Source organism: Lepidochelys kempii, chromosome 26 (assembly GCF_965140285.1).
Source record: "Lepidochelys kempii isolate rLepKem1 chromosome 26, rLepKem1.hap1, whole genome shotgun sequence".
NCBI lineage: Eukaryota > Metazoa > Chordata > Testudines > Cheloniidae > Lepidochelys > Lepidochelys kempii.
Window position 1 is genome coordinate 10,998,189 of NC_136405.1, and position 23,473 is coordinate 11,021,661.

Consider the following 23,473-nt stretch of genomic DNA (forward strand, 5'->3'; position numbering starts at 1 on the left):
CCTAAAGACACTGAGGATCCTAACTCTCAGTGACTTCAGTGGGAGTTAGGTCATAGAATCATAGAATATCAGGGTTGGAAGGGACCCCAGAAGGTCATCTAGTCCAACCCCCTGCTCAAAGCAGGACCAATTCCCAGTTAAATCATCCCAGCCAGGGCTTTGTCAAGCCTGACCTTAAAAACCTCTAAGGAAGGAGATTCTACCACCTCCCTAGGTAACGCATTCCAGTGTTTCACCACCCTCTTAGTGAAAAAGTTTTTCCTAATATCCAATCTAAACCTCCCCCACTGCAACTTGAGACCGTCACTCCTCGTTCTGTCATCTGCTACCATTGAGAACAGTCTAGAGCCATCCTCTTTGGAACCCCCTTTCAGGTAGTTGAAAACAGCTATCAAATCCCCCCTCATTCTTCTCTTCTGCAGGCTAAACAATCCTAGCTCCCTCAGCCTCTCCTCATAACTCATGTGTTCCAGTCCCCTAATCATTTTTGTTGCCCTTCGCTGGACTCTCTCCAATTTATCCACATCCTTCTTGAAGTGTGGGGCCCAAAACTGGACACAGTCCTCCAGATGAGGCCTCACCAATGTCGAATAGAGGGGAACGATCACGTCCCTCGATCTGCTCACTATGCCCCTATTTATACATCCCAAAATGCCATTGGCCTTCTTGGCAACAAGGGCACACTGCTGACTCATATCCAGCTTCTCGTCCACTGTCACCCCTAGGTCCTTTTCCGCAGAACTGCTGCCTAGCCATTCGGTCCCTAGTCTGTAGCTGTGCATTGGGTTCTTCCGTCCTAAGTGCAGGACCCTGCACTTATCCTTATTGAACCTCATCAGATTTCTTTTGGCCCAATCCTCCAATTTGTCTAGGTCCTTCTGTATCCTATCCCTCCCCTCCAGCGTATCTACCACTCCTCCCAGTTTAGTATCATCCGCAAATTTGCTGAGAGTGCAATCCACACCATCCTCCAGATCATTTATGAAGATATTGAACAAAACCGGCCCCAGGACCGACCCTTGGGGTACTCCACTTGATACCGGCTGCCAACTAGATATGGAGCCATTGATCACTACCCGTTGAGCCCGACAATCTAGCCACCTTTCTACCCACCTTGTAGTGCATTCATCCAGCCCATACTTCCTTAACTTGCTGACAAGAATACTGTGGGAGACCGTGTCAAAAGCTTTGCTAAAGTCAAGAAACAATACATCCACTGCTTTCCCTTCATCCACAGAACCAGTAATCTCATCATAAAAAGCGATTAGATTAGTCAGGCATGACCTTCCCTTGGTGAATCCATGCTGGCTGTTCCTGATCACTTTCCTCTCATGCAAGTGCTTCAGGATTGATTCTTTGAGGACCTGCTCCATGATTTTTCCAGGGACTGAAGTGAGGCTGACTGGCCTGTAGTTCCCAGGATCCTCCTTCTTCCCTTTTTTAAAGATTGGCACTACATTAGCCTTTTTCCAGTCATCTGGGACTTCCCCGGTTTGCCACGAGTTTTCAAAGATAATGGCCAATGGCTCTGCAATCACAGCCGCCAATTCCTTTAGCACTCTCGGATGCAACTCGTCCGGCCCCATGGACTTGTGCACGTCCAGCTTTTCTAAATAGTCCCTAACCACCTCTATCTCCACAGAGGGCTGGCCATCTCTTCCCCATTTTGTGATGCTCAGCGCAGCAGTCTGGGAGCTGACCTTGTTCGTGAAGACAGAGGCAAAAAAAGCATTGAGTACATTAGCTTTTTCCACATCCTCTGTCACTAGGTTGCCTCCCTCATTCAGTAAGGGGCCCACACATTCCTTAAAAAGAAAAGGAGTACTTGTGGCACCTTAGAGACTAACCAATTTATTTGAGCATGAGCTTAGCTGTAGCTCACGAAAGCTCATGCTCAAATAAATTGGTTAGTCTCTAAGGTGCCACAAGTACTCCTTTTTCTTTTTGCGAATACAGACTAACACGGCTGTTCCTCTGAAACCACACATTCCTTGGCTTTCTTCTTGTTGCCAACATACCTGAAGAAACCCTTCTTGTTACTCTTGACATCTCTGGCTAGCTGCAGCTCCAGGTGCGATTTGGCCCTCCTGATAACATTCCTACATGGCCGAGCAATATTTTTATACTCTTCCCTGGTCATATGTCCAACCTTCCACTTCTTGTAAGCTTCTTTTTTATGTTTAAGATCCGCTAGGATTTCACCATTAAGCCAAGCTGGTCGCCTGCCATATTTACTATTCTTTCGACTCATCGGGATGGTTTGTCCCTGTAACCTCAACAGGGATTCCTTGAAATACAGCCAGCTCTCCTGGACTCCCTTCCCCTTCAAGTTAGTCCCCCAGGGGATCCTGGCCATCCGTTCCCTGAGGTGCCAAAATCTTTTGAGGATCTGGACTTCGGTGACCTGCCAAAGTCATACCGAGAGTATGGCAGAGCAGGGGGCAGGAAATCCAGGGCTCCTAAATCCCAGGATAGCGCTGACCACTAGCCCTTCAGGCTCCAGCAGTTGTTAGAGGTACAGTTTGTAACAGAGTAGGATAAATGAGGGGAGAATTGGAAACACTCTGACTTAAGATTTGGAATACTAGAAGTGAAGGTGGCAAGGAGTAGCATGCGGGGGGGACCAGTGGGCAGCAGGTTAGAAGTTGGAGATGAATAGGAAGGACAACTCCCACATACTCTTAACTTGAGAGGTTTCTATCTTGTGCTTCTAAATGTTCCCCATTAAGGGTCTATCCTCTTGTACGATAATTTGCACCACCGACTACCCTGTTGGTATTTACGCTAGTGGAATCCCTTATCATAGATCCAGTGTCCAGGTATAAGCAGAGTTTATAACACCTGTGCGTGGTACCGATATTAATAGTCTTGCAAATAAATCCACGTAGCTATATTGGAGGAACTTGCACCTGTGTAGACAAGCCTTAAGATGAGGCCTGTGCTGTGAAAGTGTTCTAAGATGCACTTTTATGGTCCCCAAAAGCAGCAAATCTTCGATCAAATAAATGTATTTTTCAGATTTAGGAGAACAACGAAGCACAAAGAGCCACAAAGATTTTTAAGGGTATTTAGCAGCCTAATGAGGCAGATGGGGACCTGGTGATCTCATTGGGAGCTAGGCAGCTATATGCTTCTGTTAATCTCATTACAGAAAGGTATGTAATACCTTTTAAAAATCTGGCCCAAACCTGCAGATGATGGAACTCTGATGTCAAAGGACACTCTGCATAAAAGGGCTGGCAGGAGCTGGACCCACTGCTGCCTTCATTGCAGATATCCTACTAGGTTTAGTCATGTGAAGATTTCAGAGGTAGCTTGGCCTAAGTGGATCGCGATTGGACTATAAATCAGGAGACCTGATTCCATCCTTAGCTGTGCTTCTGACCTGACCTACTATCTGACCTTAGACATGCCACTTTGTCTGTTTCCCCTTCTATCGTATACCTGTTGCACAGGTATATTTAGAGTGTATTATTCTATAGTACAGTGGTTCTCAACCAGGGCTACATCAACTCATCTAGCTATTTGCCTAGTTTTACAACAGGCTACAGAAAAAGCACTAGCAAAGTCGTACAAACTAAACTGTCCTACAATGGCTTGTTTATACTGCTCTCTATATATTTGTGTGTGTGTGTGTGTAAGGACAGTATTTATATTCCAATTGATCTATTTTATAATTGTAGGGTAAAAATGAGAGAGTCCGTAAAAGTAATAGAGGGACACTTTTTTTGGTCTGATTTTAAAAGCAAGTCGTTTTTAAGTGAGGTGCAACTTGGGGGTACTCAGGACAAATCAGGCTCCCGAAAGGGGTACAGTCGTCTGGAAAGGTCGAGAGCCACTGATCTAGTATATTCTCTGCCTAGCATGAGGGTGGCCTGCTCTTGGTTGTGGCTTCTAGATTTGCAAAATCTGTAATGCAAATTAATGAGAACTACTCATATGGGTTAGTGACCTGGCAATGTTGCTAAGCTGGTGTTTGGGGGATTAGTCCATGGAGTTGAGTTAGGAATGAATTTGGCTGAGAGTCAAAACAGCCACTTGGATCATTGCTTGAGCGTAAGTTTCATTTATTTTGACAACTGTTAGTGCTTCGGGCCTACATTCACAGGCTAATGTGTGCATCGCTGCCTTCTGCTAGATGCAATCGCAACTACAGCTGCTGTAAGAGACTTTCCATTAGGCCAAGTGGCAGGACTGGAGGGTTGGTTTTTTTGTAATCATGGTTAGGGTGACCAGATAGCAAGTGTGAAAAATCGGGACGGGGTGGGGGGTAAGACCCCAAAATCGGGACATCTGGTCACCCTAGTCATGGTGTGAAGAATATTGGCAACCATGTTTTAGATTCCAAAGCTGGAAGGAACCATTGTGATTACCCAGTCTGACCGCTTGTATAACATAGGCCAGAGAACTTCCCGAACATAATTCTTTGGATGTTGTTGTTCTAAAAGATTCATTCTGTCTTGATTTTTAAAAAGGGTTGAGGATGGAGAATCTTCCACAATGCTTAGGGTAAATTGTTCCAATGATTAATTACTCACTGTTAAATATGTACACCTTATTTCTAGTCTGAATTTGTCTAGCTTCAACTTCCAGCCATTAGATTGTGTTAGACCTTCCTCTGCTAGACCAAAGAGCCCATTATCAAATATTTGTTCCCCATAGGCTGTAATCAAGTCACCCCTTAACTTCCTCTTTGTTGAGTTAACTAGATTGAGCTCTTTGATTAGACTCATTCTCATAGCTCTTCTATGATCCTTCATCTGTAGGCACCAGGACTGGACACACCAGTGCCAACAGAGGTAAAATAATCTCAAGCTTCCCCCGTTTATGCATCCCACAATGTTTAGCTTTTGGTCACATTCAGAGCTTGTTTTCAGCTGATTGTCCAGCCACACCCCCCACATCTTCCAGTTACTGCTTCCCACAATAGTCCCCCATGCTATACATATGGCCTAGGTTCTCTGGTCCTATGTTAAATGAAGACTTCTCTAACTGTAGCAAGTTATCGTAAGCCTGCTTACATTCGATGGCTATTATAAGGTGATAGCAAATGTGACATTCTTGCTATTCTGGTCCTGAGCGAAGTTACCATGGTGAATTAGGCATGCAAATAACCAATCAGTGTCATCTCTGATAGTACTTAATGGCTCTGTGTAATTGGTTAAGAAAAGGTAGTTCCCTTATCCTGACTCCTGGGCCATAGGCAGGAGAGGCAATGCTAGTAATGTATTCACTGTACTTCAGAGTTGGATAAGTGTAGTGTTTTCAATACATAGGGAAGGCTCTGAGTTAGCTTTTCTCTGGCACAGCTTTTAAACTTTTTTACCTTAATTTGGTGCTAGAGGTACAAGCCATGCAAAGGTTGGCCTTTAAAGTGATTCACACAGATACTCTATCAATTGCTTCTCAAGGTGGCAACCCTAAATGCTGTACAGCTAACCAAGGAACAACAGTAGCTGGTGAGAGATTGACTCATCTCTTTGCAGGGGAGAATACCAGAGGCCAATAAATCACAAAAGGCATTGGTCAAATATCTATGGGTTTGACTTGGAGGATGGGATTTCAGACTTAGACTCTTCTGCTTTTGTGGGCTTAACTTGCTGGGTTTGTTTAGGCATTTCCTAGCAATGAACTATCTTGATTATCTCTCAGCTGCTGTCTTATGAGAAACTGCATGATCTTGGCGCTCTGTACTTCTATTACTATAAAAACCTCACAGCAGGAATGCCCCTATCCTATTTATGTCCTTGTGTATTACAAGAGCAAGTAGCCAACCCACTGAAAGGTGACAAATTCAAAACTGGAGTAGGTCTGACTCCATTCTTTAGAACTCAGTCACAAGATATCAGTGAGGCCAAGAGCATGGTAGGATTCAATCAGCATCAGTCATTTCTGGGGAGGTTCTACGTGGAAGGGGGTATATTTTGCTGTGTACCTACAACTCGGGTTTTTAAATCTGTATTAAAATGCTCACGCAGTGGGGCATGAATCTATCTCTAAGTGACATGGTTTAGGAGAAGCCTGCCCCTTAGGAAAGCTTATTCTATAATTGTCCATTGCGGAGGAGCTTGTTCTATTTCCAACTGGAGCACTGAGTGCCGGGGCAGATGGATGACTCTCTTCTGGTTAAGTATGGCAATTACTACATTCATGGAAGTTAGGGCAGCAGGATTATGGGAATTATCTTGGCATCTAAGGGTGAAGCTGTATTCCTAAATCAGTAGTGGGAGTCTTAGAGCTCTGCAATCATATATTGAATTCAGTTAAAACTTTTTAGAGAATAATGCTCCTTCTACGGATGGTTTTAGCAGTAGAAAATTTCACATGATGGATTCAACTAAAGACCACATCTCTCCACTTAATGGTGGGCACTTCATTTTATTCAAAGGGTGAGATACAAAACTCAAATTATAAAATACGACACACAAAACTAAAACATTTTCTGCAGACAGCATATAACAGGAAGCAAGATACCGAATGGTCCCCATAAACCAACTCAGCTGGATATGTACATGCAAAGGAAAACAATGGTAATATTTGCCACTTCAAATGTCTGTTTACACCCACTGAAGACGGAAAGGAAACTAAGTTAACTTTCAATTCAGACAGATACCAATGGTTTTCTGTCAGTTTTCTCACACTGGGGAGGGATCCCATGTCTTGAGGTAAATGTCTAACAGGTACTTGCTTCGGGCCTAACCTTTGCCACAACTAAGCGTTCGCAATCTGCTTTAGCACGGCTTACTCTGTTTGCAGACCCCTTCATCTTCCAGTCTGCCTGTGTTCTGAAGGACTAGCAGGTGACTTCTGGAGGAGGGAAGAGCTGTACAACATCCCATAGTAAAGGCATCGCCAGTCCCAGGGTATGTCTACACTACAGTCCGTTGGGACCGTAGCACAAGCCTGAATAACGTTAACAGTGAAGCTGCAAGACACGAGTCCTGGATGGGCTTGTATAGCCAGAGCTTCACCGCCATTGTTACTTGAACTAAATAGCTCAGGTGTGTCCTAAAAGTGTTACAGTCACACCACTGAGTGCACCCCTTTAGTCTCCCAGTTGGCAGTCCAGTAACCAGGCTTGACCAGACTTGCTTCTGGAACATAGTCACTGGGCTCTGGTTTTCAAACAAACATTCCTAGGGATTTTGTCTCCTGCGTTGTAAATACAAGTTGGGTGAAGATTTTTAAAACTGCTACTTCTGCCCCCGCCCCCGTCTTTGAATAGTAATTTAAAAAGTGTACCTCCACGTTTTTGCCATGAATTGCACAATTTGCCTTTGAGCAAACCAAGCATACTTCATTTAACACACCAGTGCCAGAAGCATATTGACATTATTTCTAGGTGGGGATTACACTGGAATTTGTTAATCTTGCCTTTGAAAAACTGTTCAAATGTTTTTAGGACAACCCCTTTATTGGCACATAATTTAAACTAGGATAGAGGCCAGGTTTGTTGCCTCTGGGTCTTGCTGCTCAGTAAAAGTTGAGGCCCGAAGAATACCCACAGTAGGAGAGCTTTCCTTGTGAGCAAAGTACAGATCAGAGTAACTTAGTCCATAAATGGAGAGGATGCTAGTTAAAACCTTACCCTGGCAAAACCCATAGCGTACTAATCATGGGACACGCTCTAAGTGCCATTGTACTGGTAAATATGGCAAGATTTAAAAAAAATACACTGCCTCCTCTTGAGGTCTTTTATGCAATACTCTAACAACGGGCAGTGCGGCTTAGCAGGATTGAATGGCTTAAACCTTTTCCAGTTGTGACCGTGTTTCTGCTACTGTATACTCTGGTATCAAGTTCCAGGAGTGAACTTGCATGAGAAGAGCAGAGTTCTTTGTCTGAAAAATTGTCTAGTTCTATATTTCAGTAAGTTAAAAATACTCTTGCTTTGTTAAATAACTGGTAGGAAACCTTCAATGTCTTCTCTTGAAATAGCAGCAGGAGTTATTGTTGAACTCTTTATGCACTAAAACAAAAGTGAACATATGCTACATTCTTACTAAAAATTCTTTTCAGACAAGTGTGAGCCGACGCATTTGATAAAGGAAAGGGCTAATGAATTTTTTTAAATACATCAGTTAGGAAGGAATTAATGTTACTGGCTCAGTAATCTAAACATTCAGTTCGGAGAGCACAAGACATTCTAAAACTTCCAGGTAGCAGCAGGAGGGGGAAACAACATTGTTTCATCAAACTAGCGGGATAAGAAAATCCTGTATACGCTGGCATGGCAATTGGCAAAAATGAGATGCTTTAAGGATATCCTACCATAATCATTCAAAAAAATTCTTCACAGTGAGTGTGTTCTAGAACATTCTTTTTTATGCATTGCAATATCTGATACTCTAGTCACATACATTTCAATTTTAGCAGGCTGAGTTTTGGACCTTAATGTAGCTCCCTGGTTTAATCTCTTCCTCTGCAATTTTCATTAGTAAGCAATTGAGCTTGATTTTGTAAAGTCTTTGGGGCTGTCCATCCTATCAAAGTAAATGCGTGACTTTGAGATTTTATAAATATTGCAAGGTAAAACAGCTTTGTAGAAACTATCAGACCTACAGCTCTTTAATTTAGTATCCTGTTTCTTTGGTCCTTTTACGAAAAGAAAATAGCTGCACTTGATGTTCTCAATCAGATTTGTACTATGTAGCAATCCTGCTTCTGAAATAAAATCCCATCTGTACAAACCTAGACTAGCACTTCTAGCTTGTCTTCCAAGTTAATTAGGGAAAAAGAGAGATCTCCAAATCAATTCCTCTCCCTGAAATCTATGGGTACCTCGGAATGCTTCCCCCTTTAAGGGTCTCACTTCCTTACATTAGAATCACAGCACGTTCTCCCCTTGACTTCAGCTCTTCCAAGTTTAACAGCAGCTCCCTCCCTCCTAAAAATGAAACTAACATAAGCTGAGGAAGGTTAAGAGTAAACTGTCATTAGCTAACATGTAGTGCTGGGCTATATAAAAAATGTTGCTTGTTAGTAAATCATTGTGGGGAAGTCTCAATTGTCAGTTCAGGCTGAGGTGTCTAATGAAATTAGCATCTATTGTAATAGTGTAGGCATTAAATTGCTACCGTTACTACTTCATTCCTAAATACAAATTAATAGCTCAGCACGAATCGTGGTCCTCATACAATGCATTAATAGCTGTACTCAAGCTCTTGCTAAGACAGTAAAACTAAGCAGGGAACAGATCTATGAATAAGATACAAAAATGCAGGAAGTTTACATTATTGACTTCAGTTCATATCAATTTTAAGAATGGGAGAGGGCATTGCTATAGCTACGGTCCTTTGAACCTGTATGAGCAATTGACTACAGCATACTCAGAGCCGTATTCGACAGGCCCTCCGGTAAAGCAGACTTCTACAAGGTCAAAATATTACATCTTGTGAAGAAGAAAATCCCTAACTATGGCGGCATGACCTTCATGTTCCATTAATAAGCTACAGGCTTCACTTTAAGTCTTACAGTCCTATGTTCTTTTATATGCCTTGGCTATAAACTCTGGCTGTTTACTTCAAACCCACCAATGACATTCATCCTTTTGTTGAAGTTCAGGGTACCTTTGCTATTTCTGCTTTTAATCCAATGCAAGCTACTTAAAATATTGTTCGTAGTCTTGTGAATGAAGCTTTGTTGATTTTCCTGGTCTAATTCTCAAACCCAAACCATATATGCCCCTGAAACTATTTGCTGTCACTAGCACTAAGTAACAGCAGCCATGAAAATGAAAGCCATGCATTCGTTCCCTGCAACTCTCCTGACAAACACTGTCAAGCGTAGCAAGCCCAGACTAACTTTTTGTGCACATACAAGGATCCTGTTCTGAGAGCAAGTTTCTTGTACGTGTTCCAAATCATACTTGCTAACAGCAGCAGTAAAATAAACCCAGCACCTAAATTGGAATTCTCTTTAGTGTTGCAATGGTCCTGTGGGAGCAATAGATTTCTCCTTCTTCCCACACAACAAGGGGATGATATTGTTTGCGAATATTACATGCTTCCAATATTGGGTCAGCTGCTGCTCTCATTTAGAATGAACTCCAACAACTCTGGAGTTCTGTTGTCTGACAGCAGATTTTGGCCCACTGTCTTTGCAGGATTGTCAGTTGCTAGGCATTTGCCCTAGACTAGATTCTTTCTGAGGCTAATTTTGGGCACCCTAACCAAATTACATAAAGGGAAATCCAGTGACTAATCAGAATCTCTCCTTAAATTTTTTTATGTAAACAGGCACAATCTCTTCTAAACCATCGTGTCTGTGTGCTCATTTACGGCCTATTACAGCTCTAATTTCCATGTCAGTTGGTGGCACATACAATTGACTAAGTACCTGCATAGATAAGGGAGGTTCCTTTATACCTAAATTATCTCGCCCCTGAAATGATTACCAAGTCTCCTAGTGAGCACCTTTCAACAAAACAAAGCTATTGACAGGGCATATGGAATCAATTTGACAATCACTAATGTAACAATTATGGTGATTTTATACACAAAAGATGATTTGAGCTAGGGGACTTTAAAATCAAGGTATTTTGGTACCCAAAAAGTCTCTCCATTTACTTCCCCATACCCCTAAGGTTCAGGTGCACTTTTACTCTACAGTTACAGACTTGGCCAGATTTCTTGGGAAATCAACCTGTAAAAAAAAAAAAATTTTTGTGAGCAAGACCACACATCACTATTTTACACTTCATGAAAGACAATATTAAATTTACTGGCATTTGTTCAAAGGTTTTTGTCCAAACTAGACCACTCTAGTTTTGTTAAGAGCTCTGGAAATAGTTTGGCCAAGAGAATTGTTGTAAATAGATCAAAAAACTTCTCTGGGCCCTGATCTAGCTCAAGTGATAATTAAGCTTAATTTTCTGCACCCTCAGGGCGGGGGTGGGGGTGGTGTGTTTGTCTGCACAAGACTTTGTTTGTGGCAAGCCAGGATGTAAATCCACAGTGCTCCAGCCTGCCACATATTAAGTAGCCGTGTGGACCCTGCTATAATGCGCTGAAGTTCCCTAGTGCAGTTTTACGGCCTGGCTCGCCGTGCACAAGGTCTCTGTATAGACATGCCTTGAGAGGGGAGAAAAGCAGAGGGACAGACATCTTTATGGAAGTGTTCTGCAAAAACGACAGCAGTGAGTGCGATCAAGCTCATGAGTGAAGCATACTGCATTCGCCAAATGTTCTTGCACATGCATTGTAGCAATATCTAAACCATAGTTTGTCTTTTTTTTGAACAAGGGATGGATGATTTAACTTCCACCAGCAGTGTGGGAAGAGGTTTATTCAACAGTAAAAGCAGGAAACAAGTGTTATCTGCCATCACTGTTTCCCCACTGACTTAAGCATCAAAACCCTCTTAGATTAAAGGTGCTAGTAAGTTCAAAGAACTGTAGTGGGTTCTGTTCAGTATAATAGATCTACTTTAAGTCCTTTGGAGAGTATATAGACAATAAAGGTAGTATAGTACTTACATCATATCCTCTGAGAACTGCAAGATGGAAAGCCAGAAGCTGTAAAGGGATGACACTCAGGATTCCCTGCAGACAGTCCACGGAATGAGGAACTTTGATTGTCCTCTTATTATTATTTATTGTCTCTGTGTCTTCCTTATCACAAATCACTACCGGTCGCCCCTGGAAGAGTCAGATACACAATGCTCCAGAAAGCTTGCCTGAGAGGGCCCCTTCTTGCTTCTGTTGAAATCCCTGGCAAAACTCCCACTGATCTCAAGAAGGGCAGGAACCTTTCACTTAAAAATAATCTAGAATAGCAATAGTATTTTACATTTGCCATATATTGCTTTTTAAAAAAAACTGAGCCTCACCTGCATTTTCCTTCATTACTTAGCTAGAACTTCCACAGCGAGAGAACTATTTCATATTAAAAAATTGCAGCAGTCTTCACAAAAGATGATGCATTACCTTGTTTTGGAATTTCAAGATAAACCTCTTTAAGACATACTCTAGACTATTACCTTTCGGTATCTTGCAGAAACTGACACTTAAAAGCCCCAACAGACTAGAGTGCAATTTTTAGGCAGTAACTCTAACTGGCCCGAGACTACCCAACAGTCATTAGATGGTAATCAAGTTGTTACTGCTGGACTCGAACTGGCATTCTAAAATCCCACAAAGGAACAGCAAAACTGCTTACAGTAGATCTAGCGATCCAAATCTTAACATTTTTTGAGCTTTTTAGCGATGAAGGCAACAATTTAAACTTCTACACTTAGGATGATACCATTCACGTCCATCTCCAATTACTCACCTGCCGTGCTATAACCTGTTGGAGAGCATTCTGGCACTTAGCATAGGTATGGTCCCTCATGATGATCATGATAACAGGCATCAATTTGTCTACCAGGGCAAGGGGACCATGCTTCAGCTCACCAGCCATTATGCCTTCGGAGTGCATGTATGTGATTTCTTTTATTTTCTAGAGAGGAAGAAGGATAGCCCTGTTAATCAAGCTACTGTCTGGCCCTTGTTCAGAACACGTATAGGGACGTGTTTCTTCCTATAATGATGCATAAACTAGCGCTGTAGTTAATCACCCTTCCCCTGGAACGTGGAGGTAGTTTATTTGTGAACTCATGCAGTCTGAAATCTGTGTCAAGTGGCTCAGAGGCCCTCAGCCCTCCTGGGTTCTATATCCACACCCGCCTTTGTCACTAGGTGAGTGTCTCTCTGTAAAACAGATAATACCGACCGACCTTCCCAGGAGCACTAAGGCTTAATGTTTGTATTATGGCTTGAAAAGGAAATATTAATGTCAATAGTAGCAGCATGTAACTCCTGCTGAGGACACGACACAGGGCCAGATCTTCAATGGACACTGTAGGGTGTGCTGGTCAGTTTTTAAATCTGGCCCCAATTACATGGGTACTGAGCACTCTTGGAAAAACAACCCTGCAATCATTTAAAGGAACTCAGCCAATGGCATAGCTTTAGGGCAGTAACACCATGATTAGAAAAGTAAAAGGCCTTCCAGCATTAATGGAGGGCAATGAGGGTTCCCATGTTTAAAGCTCATAACTTGGATCTGAGGATTGTAAGTGCCAGTGGGTATGCATTTATCATCCAGCTCTGCCAAAGGCAGTTTGAATCCTTACCAAAGCTCCTTCCAGACATGTAGCATAGTGATAGCCACGTCCCATAATCAAGACCGACTTCTGATGGTAAAGCTCCGTGGCCAGTTTCTGGATCTCATCATCCATGCTCAGCACTTCTTTAATCAAGTCTATTAATTAGGAAGAGGCAAAGGGTTAATCCGAAATACAACACTAAAGAGACGCACACATTTACTCAGTACCAGGAGCAAACCAACATGTTTGCCTTCCCTCAATATTAACTGCATCTTTACAGCATTTATTGAGCCTGTTTCCCCCCACTGCACCAAAACCCCTTTACACTGCTCTGCCGATGGACCTGATTCTCATTCAGAAGCATCCAAAGTTCACGCTGAAATGTGGATATACCAGCTGTCTTCATCGTGCCCTGATGCCCTATTTTTCAGTGGGACTGAAACGCTGCATAGATCTTGTGCCGGCCCTCCACCACGAGATGACTTTCACTCAGCAACAATAGTGTAAATGCAATTTTAAGAAAAGATGCTTCATACCTGGTAGGACCTTTAGACCACGCATGATTTCTTTGCGTCTTTCTTGCATAGAAATCCTATCATCACACATCATGAGGGCAAACATCACCAGAGAAACAAACTGGCTAGTGTAGGCCTAAAGAGGAGAGACAGAGATAAATGCCATCATGTTTAGAAGCATATAAGACATTACTTGATTGACTATGATTGTGAGGATTAAGAATTTTTGCCTAAAATTTTTTTGGATTGTTGTCCTGAGAGTTTAATCAAGATATTTCAATCCAAAGAATTTGATTAACAAACGTTTCCCCTAACCTGGCTTTTGTAGATATCAGTGAACAATCTCATCTTGCAATTTTTAACTGACTTCTTCTAATTAAAGAGGACTGATCAACTACAAGCAACGTAAGGTAAATATTTAACTGCACAGCATGAGCCAGGGAAATGCAGATTGAGCTTTTACATCTTTCCTAAACTGTATAATAAAGTAAAACCCAACATTTTACAAGGGTCAGACAGATAACTTGCATTTCTGGCTGCAAAGCAAACCAGGAATTAAAACTATGTGCACCTTCACTAGCTAAATTTTCAAATGAATGTGATTATCCCTAAACAAGCTTCTGCTTCAGTAGCCTAGTAGTTCTTTTAATCTGTGAACACCTTGAAAGAAAGGTGTAATATAATATCAGTGAGGTGGCCTGTGTTGACTTTTTGCTAGTCAGACATTCTCCTACTACATAGTTAAATACATTTCTTGATTCTGCTATCTAAAGTTCGCACAAAGAAGAATTTTATAACTATGCATCCATCATCATTTATGGAGAACAAGTTTATCAACTAATTTGCTTAGCTTTGTATGCAAGACCCTACCACCATTGCACTTAGCAGCATACAGTTGAAGGTTAACGTTGCTCTTTTATATTAACTGGTACAGTTAACAGTGCTTGGATTTTTTTCTGTCACCAGCAGATTCTTATGTTCTCAAATTGCAATTTCTGAGCAATGTCTTAGACTGATAACTAATGGTCAGCAGTAGATGTTGGAACTACAGCACAAACAGGTAAGCCTCAGCATCACTAGAGAGAAAATACGTTTTCAGTGACCTACAAACAGAACAGTGTTGGCAATGTGAAAACAGCCTAGGGACAAATAGCTCGCAAGAGTCGTGAATTTTCCATGACCAAATTCCCCAGTGAACTGTTAAAAACTCAACTGTTGTTTTTGGCTGAATGTATGTAGCAGATTGACATCATCTCTCTCCTAAACTTAACTAAATCAAAGCAGATTTCACAGAGCAGAAGTACTTTATCAAGCAAATGTAGCATCTTATACTGTACCTTGGTCAACTATACCCCATAGACAGCTCTGCACTTTATAAAAAAAAAGGCTACTTACTAAAATTACTACTCTTAGTATGCCATCAAGTGAAGCTATTTCCTTTCATTGGAATAATTCAGACAATTAATCCTCTCTTTTTTTGTGACCTGGAGCACACTATGAGAGAAATGTTGCAAACTTTTGCCCTGACAAAAACCAGAAAAACTTTCAAAACATTTTCTGCCAACCAGCTCTGTAAACTAACCTGAGAGAGCAGTTTGTGGGGTAAATAAGCCTGTTCCTCCTTGTCTAACAGTTAGAGGAAACCTCCTTCATTTTCTCATACGTGTTTCTCTTATTCAGCCCAAGTGAAAGATTGGGCAGGTACTGTATGAGCATGAAGGTGATATACAAGCGCCACAGAGAACAGGAAGAGTAGAGATGTAAAAGTGTCTACCAAGGGCTAAGACCGCTGCCTTCAGTGTGAATTATGCAGCGACCTTCTCTTTCCTTGTAATATCACAGCATTTGGTTTTAAGGGGAAGGGGCTGAACACATGGAGGTTAATGGGGGTTCTCAAATTTGGAACTTGTTAGTCCACTGCAGTCCCAGCATGGTATAATTTGATTTACATCTCTTGTTTCATGGAAGAGTCCCTGAAGAGGCAGCTGGGAAGTCTTAACTGCAGGGGGGAATACTAAGTGGATCACAGTATGATTTTAATGTTAACAGGACTGATTCTCCTTTCACTTCTGCAGGTGCAACTCCATCAACGTGAATGATTACTACAGATTTATAGCAGAATCTGGATTGTACATGTGCCAAGAGCCACTAAATTAGCACATTTTAAACTAGCTTAAATAAAAATAGGGTTCCACTAACTTTTTCTATAAAAAAATAAACTACTGGTCTCTTTAAATATGGACAGATTTGGAAGGAAAAGCAAGATGGTGGTTAGCCACCCAAGTAGTAACAAGGTGTTCCACTTTGTGTGTTAGCAGCATGATTCTCTCTCTTTCCTTCTGTTAAAACTCCCTGATTCCCTTAAAAATGCACAGGTAGGCTGTACAATAGATATGTGATAGGCAATGTATATAATCCAGATTTCCTGTTGTGTACAGAGCAATTTTAGCTCTTATTTTTAATTCCTCTGACTCATGTACTAAGATCGAAACAGTTTAAAATAAAATGCTTGATTTTAGAAACTAATAAGCCTTATTGTTCTTTAGTTTTTGGTTTTTTTTAAATCTACATATCCCTGGATCAAAGAATGAGTTTGCTTTGTTCCCTGACTTAAAATATTAAGACTAATTCCATCATAGCATTCTGTGGCTCAATGGAAGTCAGTACAAATTGAATAAGACTAAAACTACTACAAACACAAGTGGGAGGGTTTTTTGAATATGCAGAAACTGCTAAAATCTCACAATGTGAAGTACCATGCAGTCTAAGTATAGTTAAAAAGCTTCAGTTAGAATAAAAAGCACAGTCCACTATACTTTAAATGAATGCGAGAACTATCTATTTGGTGTTCACCTTCGTGCTGGCCACACCGATCTCTGGTCCTGCGTTGATATGGACGCCGCAGTCTGTCTCCCTGGATATGGAGCTGCCCACGGTATTAGTTATTCCTACAGTGAGGGCTCCTCTTTCCTTACAGTACCGAAGACCCATCAAAGTATCTGCTGTCTCGCCTGCAAAGATTAATTTACATGGTCACACTTTAAGTTCAGTTACAGACAAGATCGTTACAAGCACTGGAGGACACTGAAAGTCAAATAGGTCAGTGGAAGTTTCAGGATGACACTGTAGTTTGCAATATTGGGGTCTGAAGGAGATCAACAATTACCCTATGCTTGGAGTGCCATTAGTTTAGTGTAATGGAAAGTGTTCAGCAGGAATGGTAAATGTCTTGTAAATTATAATGAAAATAGATCTCTTTTGCCTTGGTTATTAGTAATTCACACTATACTTCATCAAATTATTTAATATATGTATAGTTGCAAGTTAATTTGGACCAAGTATACTAACTATGCAATATCTTAAACCATGTTAACAACTAGATGCAAAGGATAAATGTCATACAGTTTATAACACCCTGCTATGCACCAATTCAAAATTATCTACTGCCAACAAACTCTAAAAGCAAGACGAGGAGGAGGGGAGGAGTTTGGCCCGTAAGGTCGCACTTATTCCAAGTCATATTTGAATCCTTATAACCCCCGCAATGCCTCGAATATTCTTTATTACAAAGTTCTGCTGCAATCTGTCAAAACTACATTTTTGGTTGTTTCCTCCCCCCTAAAATACATGGTTTTGTATCTATCGCCTGTTCAAAACTATGGGTCTGGCCTAAGGGCAGGGGTATTCTGGTCACACAATCTGGCCTGGGTCTGGCTTAAATGCCATGCCATTTTAAAAGTAATATCTCAAAGGCCCAGGGTGTACACTATATGAAATGGGGCTGGCTCCGTCAATTGTTTACATCAGAGGGGAAGAAGAGAGTCAGGGCTTCTTTGGAGACAAAGTATGACAATTCTGCAGCTATTTACAGCCTCTGAACAACTTGATTCAACTAAGGAGAAAACTGTATTGATGATCCACTTCTATTGCACAGAGAGCTAAACCCCAGAGACAATATTAGAAAGAAAAATTCCTTAATTTTGCCATGTCTTACTGGAATGTGTTAATAAATAATACCCCAAGGAGCATTCTCTCTAACTGCATCTGTACAGTGTAAGTTGCATCAAGAAGTAATAAAAATAAGGTTAAATCAGTAGATTCTACTTTTACTATGATGTACCAATATTCAGAAATCCTTGTCTGCATGCTATAACGCTTAGATCACCACCAGCCTGAAGAATTTTTAAAAGGCTAAAGCAACTATTTAGGGAGGGGTATTTGTGACCTCAACATTTACTTTGGTTTTCTAGCATCTGGAGCTAGTCAGCAGTATTCTGCTCTCGTGAGACAGCAAGAATAATGCAGATCTCAGAGGAATCCTGTATCTTGGTTACATCCAAGTTTCAAGGGGACGCGTGTGCCGTGGCACTCACAAACACGAACCGTGTTAGAAACAGAGGGCATTGTTCCTAGAGAAAACGCGAGTGAAAGTTGGGATAGTCCGACTGGCTGAAGGATTAAACTGTCAGCACATGCACCCAGGAAACACACTGCTGAAACAAGTTAATCTTTACTACCAGAAAACCCCACTGACTGACTAAGAATTTATTAATATTTTAAATTGGCCACTGGTGGCTTTTTTATTTTGATAACACAATTTAATTTCACTGCCTTTTCTCCCCCTAGCATATAGTGATGGGAAAGAAGGAAAAAAACCCACTATTTCTTTCCCACTATGGCTTTTCATATTAAAGTTCAAGATAACAGGACACCACAAAAGAGAATAATCACCGTGTTTTGTTGCAAGTGCCGTATAATATTAAAAATGTATTCATCTGATTTCAGTGTAATGTAGCCCACTAAGGAGACCATTTATTCTTTAGCCTCAGTGTGTGTTTTAGCATATGCTCCATTCCAATGGGTGATTTATTATTTTATATATTCTTGTATAATGATTTCTATTATGCATTTCATTTCTCTCTCTGGACCTGATGGATTTCAAAAGCTACTGGATAAGGCCCCTATAGTTGTTTGTTTAAAGGAACAATAAGAAAACATTTAAAAAGGGGGAATGGAGTAGTGTTTAACCTGATATTCCACATGAGAGCAAGTTCTCTCCAGAAAGGGTACAATAATTTTTGCCACATTTGCGACTGGACTAGACAAAACACACTAGGAATCAATCCTGCACTGGTATGAAGATGGATGAGATGAGCCTTTCCATCTCTATGGGCCAATTTCTACAGTGGTGTACACCCCACGCAATCCTACTCTCCGACAGCAGAATTTGGTCCTATGGATTTCTCCTTAGTAGTACAGGCGTGACCCTACCTGACTGGCTGATAAAAAAGCAGACGTCATCTCTGAAGACTGGAGTGTTTCTGTCCAAAAAGTCACTGGCTAGTTCAACCATAACAGGCAATTCAGTCAATTCTTCTAGCACTTGACGAGTCTGGTAAAAGAGAGATGTCAGGAAGTTACAATGTGTTCAAACACATTTTAACAAAAGAAGCCTTCAAATTGCCAAGCACTGGGAAATATTACAGTCAAAATACCATTATGCAGGTTAATGAAAATATAACCCAAGACTATTCACTAGACCAGTAATAAGAAAGGTTACTTATGACCTCGACACTGCAAAAAGATCTATAGGGGCAGACCCACAAACTGGAGTAGAGGAAGTACTATTGACAAACACCACACAGCTGCTTATATCAAAAATTGTTTAAAAAGTCAAGTTATTTTACAAAATCTGCTTGAGTGCAACCTGCCTGAGGACAACGTATAGACTCCAACCTGGGCATTCATTTGGAAATAACATTACTGAAACACTACTCCGTACCGGGGAAAAACTGCAAACCTATTTCAACCTTGGGGCTTTAGCCATAGACCTGAACCCCACTGTGCTGTACAAGTACAGAAGACACAAACAGCCCTTTGGCATAGGGACCCTTACCCTGGATCATGAAACTAGCCAGATGAGTGTCCGTTTCATTTTCGGGTTCTCATGAACTAATTGAATGCAGCTCAGTTTAAGTTTGACTTTTTTTAAATGTACTATCATCCTTAAAAAAATTTTATTCCTTAGCAAATTTATGGAGCCTCCTGAATCCCAGGTATAGGGGCTATCCTGCTGTGACCCAACGATGTTTGAATAAGAGCCGTACCTTTGTGCCCCGCGATTATATCGTATCTCAGAGGAGCAGGGTTACACATGGTTTGAACTCGGCCCTGAATCTGCAAGTGTTTACGAAACGCTGTGGCATAAAGTAGAACCACTGCATTGTGAATGGCTCTCTCTGATAATATTCCATCAAAGCCTGCACAGAGTCCTAGATTCCAAGGCCTGATGGAACCACTGTGATCATCTAGTCTGACCTCCTGTACAACACAAGCCATTGAACTTCCCCTAAACAAACCCTAGAACATATATAAATGGCAAAGGAGCAAGTCAGATGTGCCCCTCGGGCAGCTTTTAACTTTCTGAAGCCTTCTCGCTATTATTACTTTGTCCCTTTCCTTGCTAATTTTACCGTATGATAAGAAGTTTTGTTTTCAGAAGTTTTCTATAAGAATAAAGAAAACTACAGGTAAAATTTTCATAAGCACTTAAGTTCAATTTTCAAAAGTGACTTGGGCTCCTTAAAACACCATGGAAAATCTGGCCGCAGAGTATATATTTCTATAGTACAACTCACTCAATATACATAATACCAGCAGCTAATTCAGCCACGGTTTGCAAGGAAATAGTGACAACCACTTACGGCAACTCCGGCGTGGTAACTTGTCCCACAAGCAATCAGGATTAAACGTCGACACCGCTGAATCTCCTTGATGTGATCCTTCAACCCGCCTAGATTCACTGTAACGGATGAAAAAGTAACAATGGCCAAGTCGCTCAAGACACACATAACACACTGATCTCCGGGGCCCCTCTGATAGCTCTGTATCCTCTTAGGTTAAAAGAGCTGGAGTGTCTCAGTCTGTTTCTAGCAAAGAAGGTGCCCACATAGTAGAAGCCATCATATGGCTTTGGCAAGCCTGTCAAGCAGAGAGAATGAACTCTCCTGACACGGCTACAGAAGGCCCCTTCTACGTAACGGCACTTCCTCTTACATAGATATCGGACTTCCTTCTCTTAGGCCACACATCTAATCTACTCTACTCTACACTACACCACACCACCCCAAATTTGGCAGGCACTGGATTTAAAACTGTAAAAGGATTCATTTAAATTACCAGTGTAGTCATCAAAGTTGACTCTTCCTCTCATTGTGTTAACAACAGATTCTGGTTGCTCAAAAATTTCCTTCTGCATAAATGAACTGAAGTTACCTAAAAAAACAAACACAAAAAACCACACATGCACACAATGGAAACTTCTTTATACCATTAATACAATGAACAGGTGAACACATGGGAGCGAACATGCTGTTTGTCAGAATGGTCTGGAGTGATTTTTCTCACTCCTGTACATGACTGTGTCACAGGAAAGGTGCATGATGCTGTTATTTCACCTTTCACCAAAGCATCAGGAATTAGTCACTGCTGGAGATCAGACACCGGACTTGATGGACTCATGGGCTGATCCAAAATGGCAAGTTCTTGGGGACCAATCTGCGAAACAAGGGATGCTTCTCAATGAGAGAGAGAATCCTCAGCGCCACAGTGTTGGTTATTAAACCACCGGTTCCCGATGGCAGGGAATGGCCCCATATTTAAATGGTGAAGAACTTTTACCCTTCATGATCTGCTGAAGTTCCATCTGCAGGGTCTGGACTGCACGCCCAGGGTGGTCGCCTGCTGTGCGTTTGATCCGGTGGATAGAAAGACGACCGTCCACCACAGCTGCTACGTCATCGTCTTCAAGGAAAATCACTCTGTTGGTGTGCTCAATGACAGCACTATAAAGAGAAGAGACCAGTTGCCACAGGACACTACTTCACAAAGGGGATGAGGGCTAGAGCTGAGTCCATAATCAAACGTACCATTTATTTAAAGAAGTTGCACAGTTCACTTTTTAGTGTGTCATTATTAGATTAATTTAAGGCCCCACTTTAAGAAATCTCTATGAATTCCTTAGGCAAAGTGAATTATGCAACAGTGTAGTCTAATCATTGCAAGCTGTGGACTGGGAACCAGCATTACTGGATTCTGTTCCCACCTCTGCTGTTGACTTGGGCCATTTTTACACCAGAAAAATAGGTTTGAAAATACAAGCTTTTAACTGATGTGATTTTAAACATGCCCATGTCCCTAAACACGTCTTTGGACAGGGCAAACCATATTTAAATACACCAGCTGGTTATAGTTAACCCTGTTTACCTAGCATAACAATGGCCTTGGGCAAGTCACTTAATCTCCCTGTAAAAACGGGGATAAGACACATGGGTATCCTAAGGCTGTATGTGTAAAACTCTTCAAAATCCTCAGATGAAAGGAGCCGCAGAAGTCAGTTATGGTCCCACTTACATGTGTTTCTGGAACAAACATAGTTACTTTACTAACATGCTAAAGACCAACGGCTTCACCAAGGTTAGTTTTTTACCACTCTCTTTTAGCCTCCAGTAAGGTTAACATAAAAGACATTTTAGGGGATACAGGGAATTCGACCTGCACAGAGTCTGTAGAAGAACTACACAACTCTCCTGGTTTCAGAGTAACAGCCGTGTTAGTCTGTATTCGCAAAAAGAAAAGGAGGACTTGTGGCACCTTAGAGACTAACCAATTTATTAGAGCATAAGCTTTCGTGAGCTACAGCTCACTTCATCGGATGCATATCGTGGAAACTGCCAGTTTCCACGATATGCATCTGAGGAAGTGAGCTGTAGCTCACGAAAGCTTATGCTCTAATAAATTGGTTAGTCTCTAAGGTGCCACAAGTCCTCCTTTTCTTTTTACAACTCTCCTGGTAATTTCTGGGTCTGTCTTTTTAATCTAGGCCACTGTCTTCACAAGATTCCCATTGCTCACCTCTGGAATCATATTAACTGAAGAACTCGTGCTAGGACAATGCCACAGGAATAATATAAGCTTTCATTTCTTTAACAGAGTCTTATTTAAGCTCCCTTTCACCCCCTCCCCACCATCAGTAGAGGGGGGCACGCAATTTATGAATGGCAAGTACGTGACATCTAGCTGATGTTTGTAAGACGCTATGAAAGTCGTTACACACCCTTTGCTAAGTACCGATAAAGCAACGATTGTAACCCAGGTTACACATTAGGGCTCTGAATTTAAAGGGCATGTCGATGACGGTCTTGGAACCCACTACAAGGCGCTGAAGACTCTCACCTCGCATCAGAAGCGAAGTAGTACTCCACAGCTTTCTCCTCAACAGGGAAAAGACAGGTGGTGCTGTCGATACGGGAGAGGCTGCAGCTTCCTTTCTTGTCTTTACCTGTAACGTTATACACGGTACTAGCAACCAGTGTCGCGCTCGCTTCCACAGTAAAGAACGCACGCTGAAGTGTGTCAATCTTGATCACAGCACCAACATGAAGCATGATTTTGAACACTTGACATTTTGGTTGAAAGTCAAGGGGCTACAGTCAATTTAACACCCATGGAAAATAGGCTTAGCAAAAGCAATTCAGGATTTTTTTTCTGGGTCACGTATTATTTGTTCCCATTCTCGAGCCCTTTCTTAGTTTGCTTATACGGCACTGAAAGCTTTTTGGCTTAACTCTAACTTGACATTAAACATACTATAGGTATGTTCCATACTTGTGTTGAAGTGCTCTATAAACAAACTACAAGAACTAAACTAGGAAGTCTCTGTATGATTCTACTCTGAAAAATGACTCAAAAATCATTTCACAAAGTTTCACATTTGTTAGATACCAATATTTGTTCACTCACTCTGTCCTGCCTACAAGTCTAAACTTTTTTCTTTTTTAACAACTGCTGTGCACACTCACCGTGGTGTT

At 41.5% G+C, this 23,473-nt stretch overlaps 1 protein-coding gene across 2 annotated transcripts in view; it reads right to left on the reverse strand.

The window, feature by feature from the left end:
• Positions 1-6,362: 6,362 nt before the first annotated feature.
• The window catches only part of GFPT1 (glutamine--fructose-6-phosphate transaminase 1), a 52,894-nt gene continuing 35,783 nt past the window's right edge, over positions 6,363-23,473 (reverse strand). For both annotated transcript variants that reach the window (XM_073325270.2, XM_073325269.2), the window contains 11 exons: positions 22,839-22,944; positions 21,285-21,448; positions 20,784-20,879; positions 20,309-20,406; positions 18,876-18,996; positions 16,458-16,615; positions 13,626-13,740; positions 13,117-13,244; positions 12,273-12,440; positions 11,477-11,638; positions 6,363-10,644 (listed from right to left, as the gene is read on the reverse strand). In XM_073325270.2, coding sequence (XP_073181371.1) covers positions 10,600-10,644; positions 11,477-11,638; positions 12,273-12,440; positions 13,117-13,244; positions 13,626-13,740; positions 16,458-16,615; positions 18,876-18,996; positions 20,309-20,406; positions 20,784-20,879; positions 21,285-21,448; positions 22,839-22,944 — 1,361 coding nt within the window. In that variant the 3' untranslated portion in view covers positions 6,363-10,599. The remainder of the gene's footprint in view (positions 10,645-11,476; positions 11,639-12,272; positions 12,441-13,116; positions 13,245-13,625; positions 13,741-16,457; positions 16,616-18,875; positions 18,997-20,308; positions 20,407-20,783; positions 20,880-21,284; positions 21,449-22,838; positions 22,945-23,473) is intronic.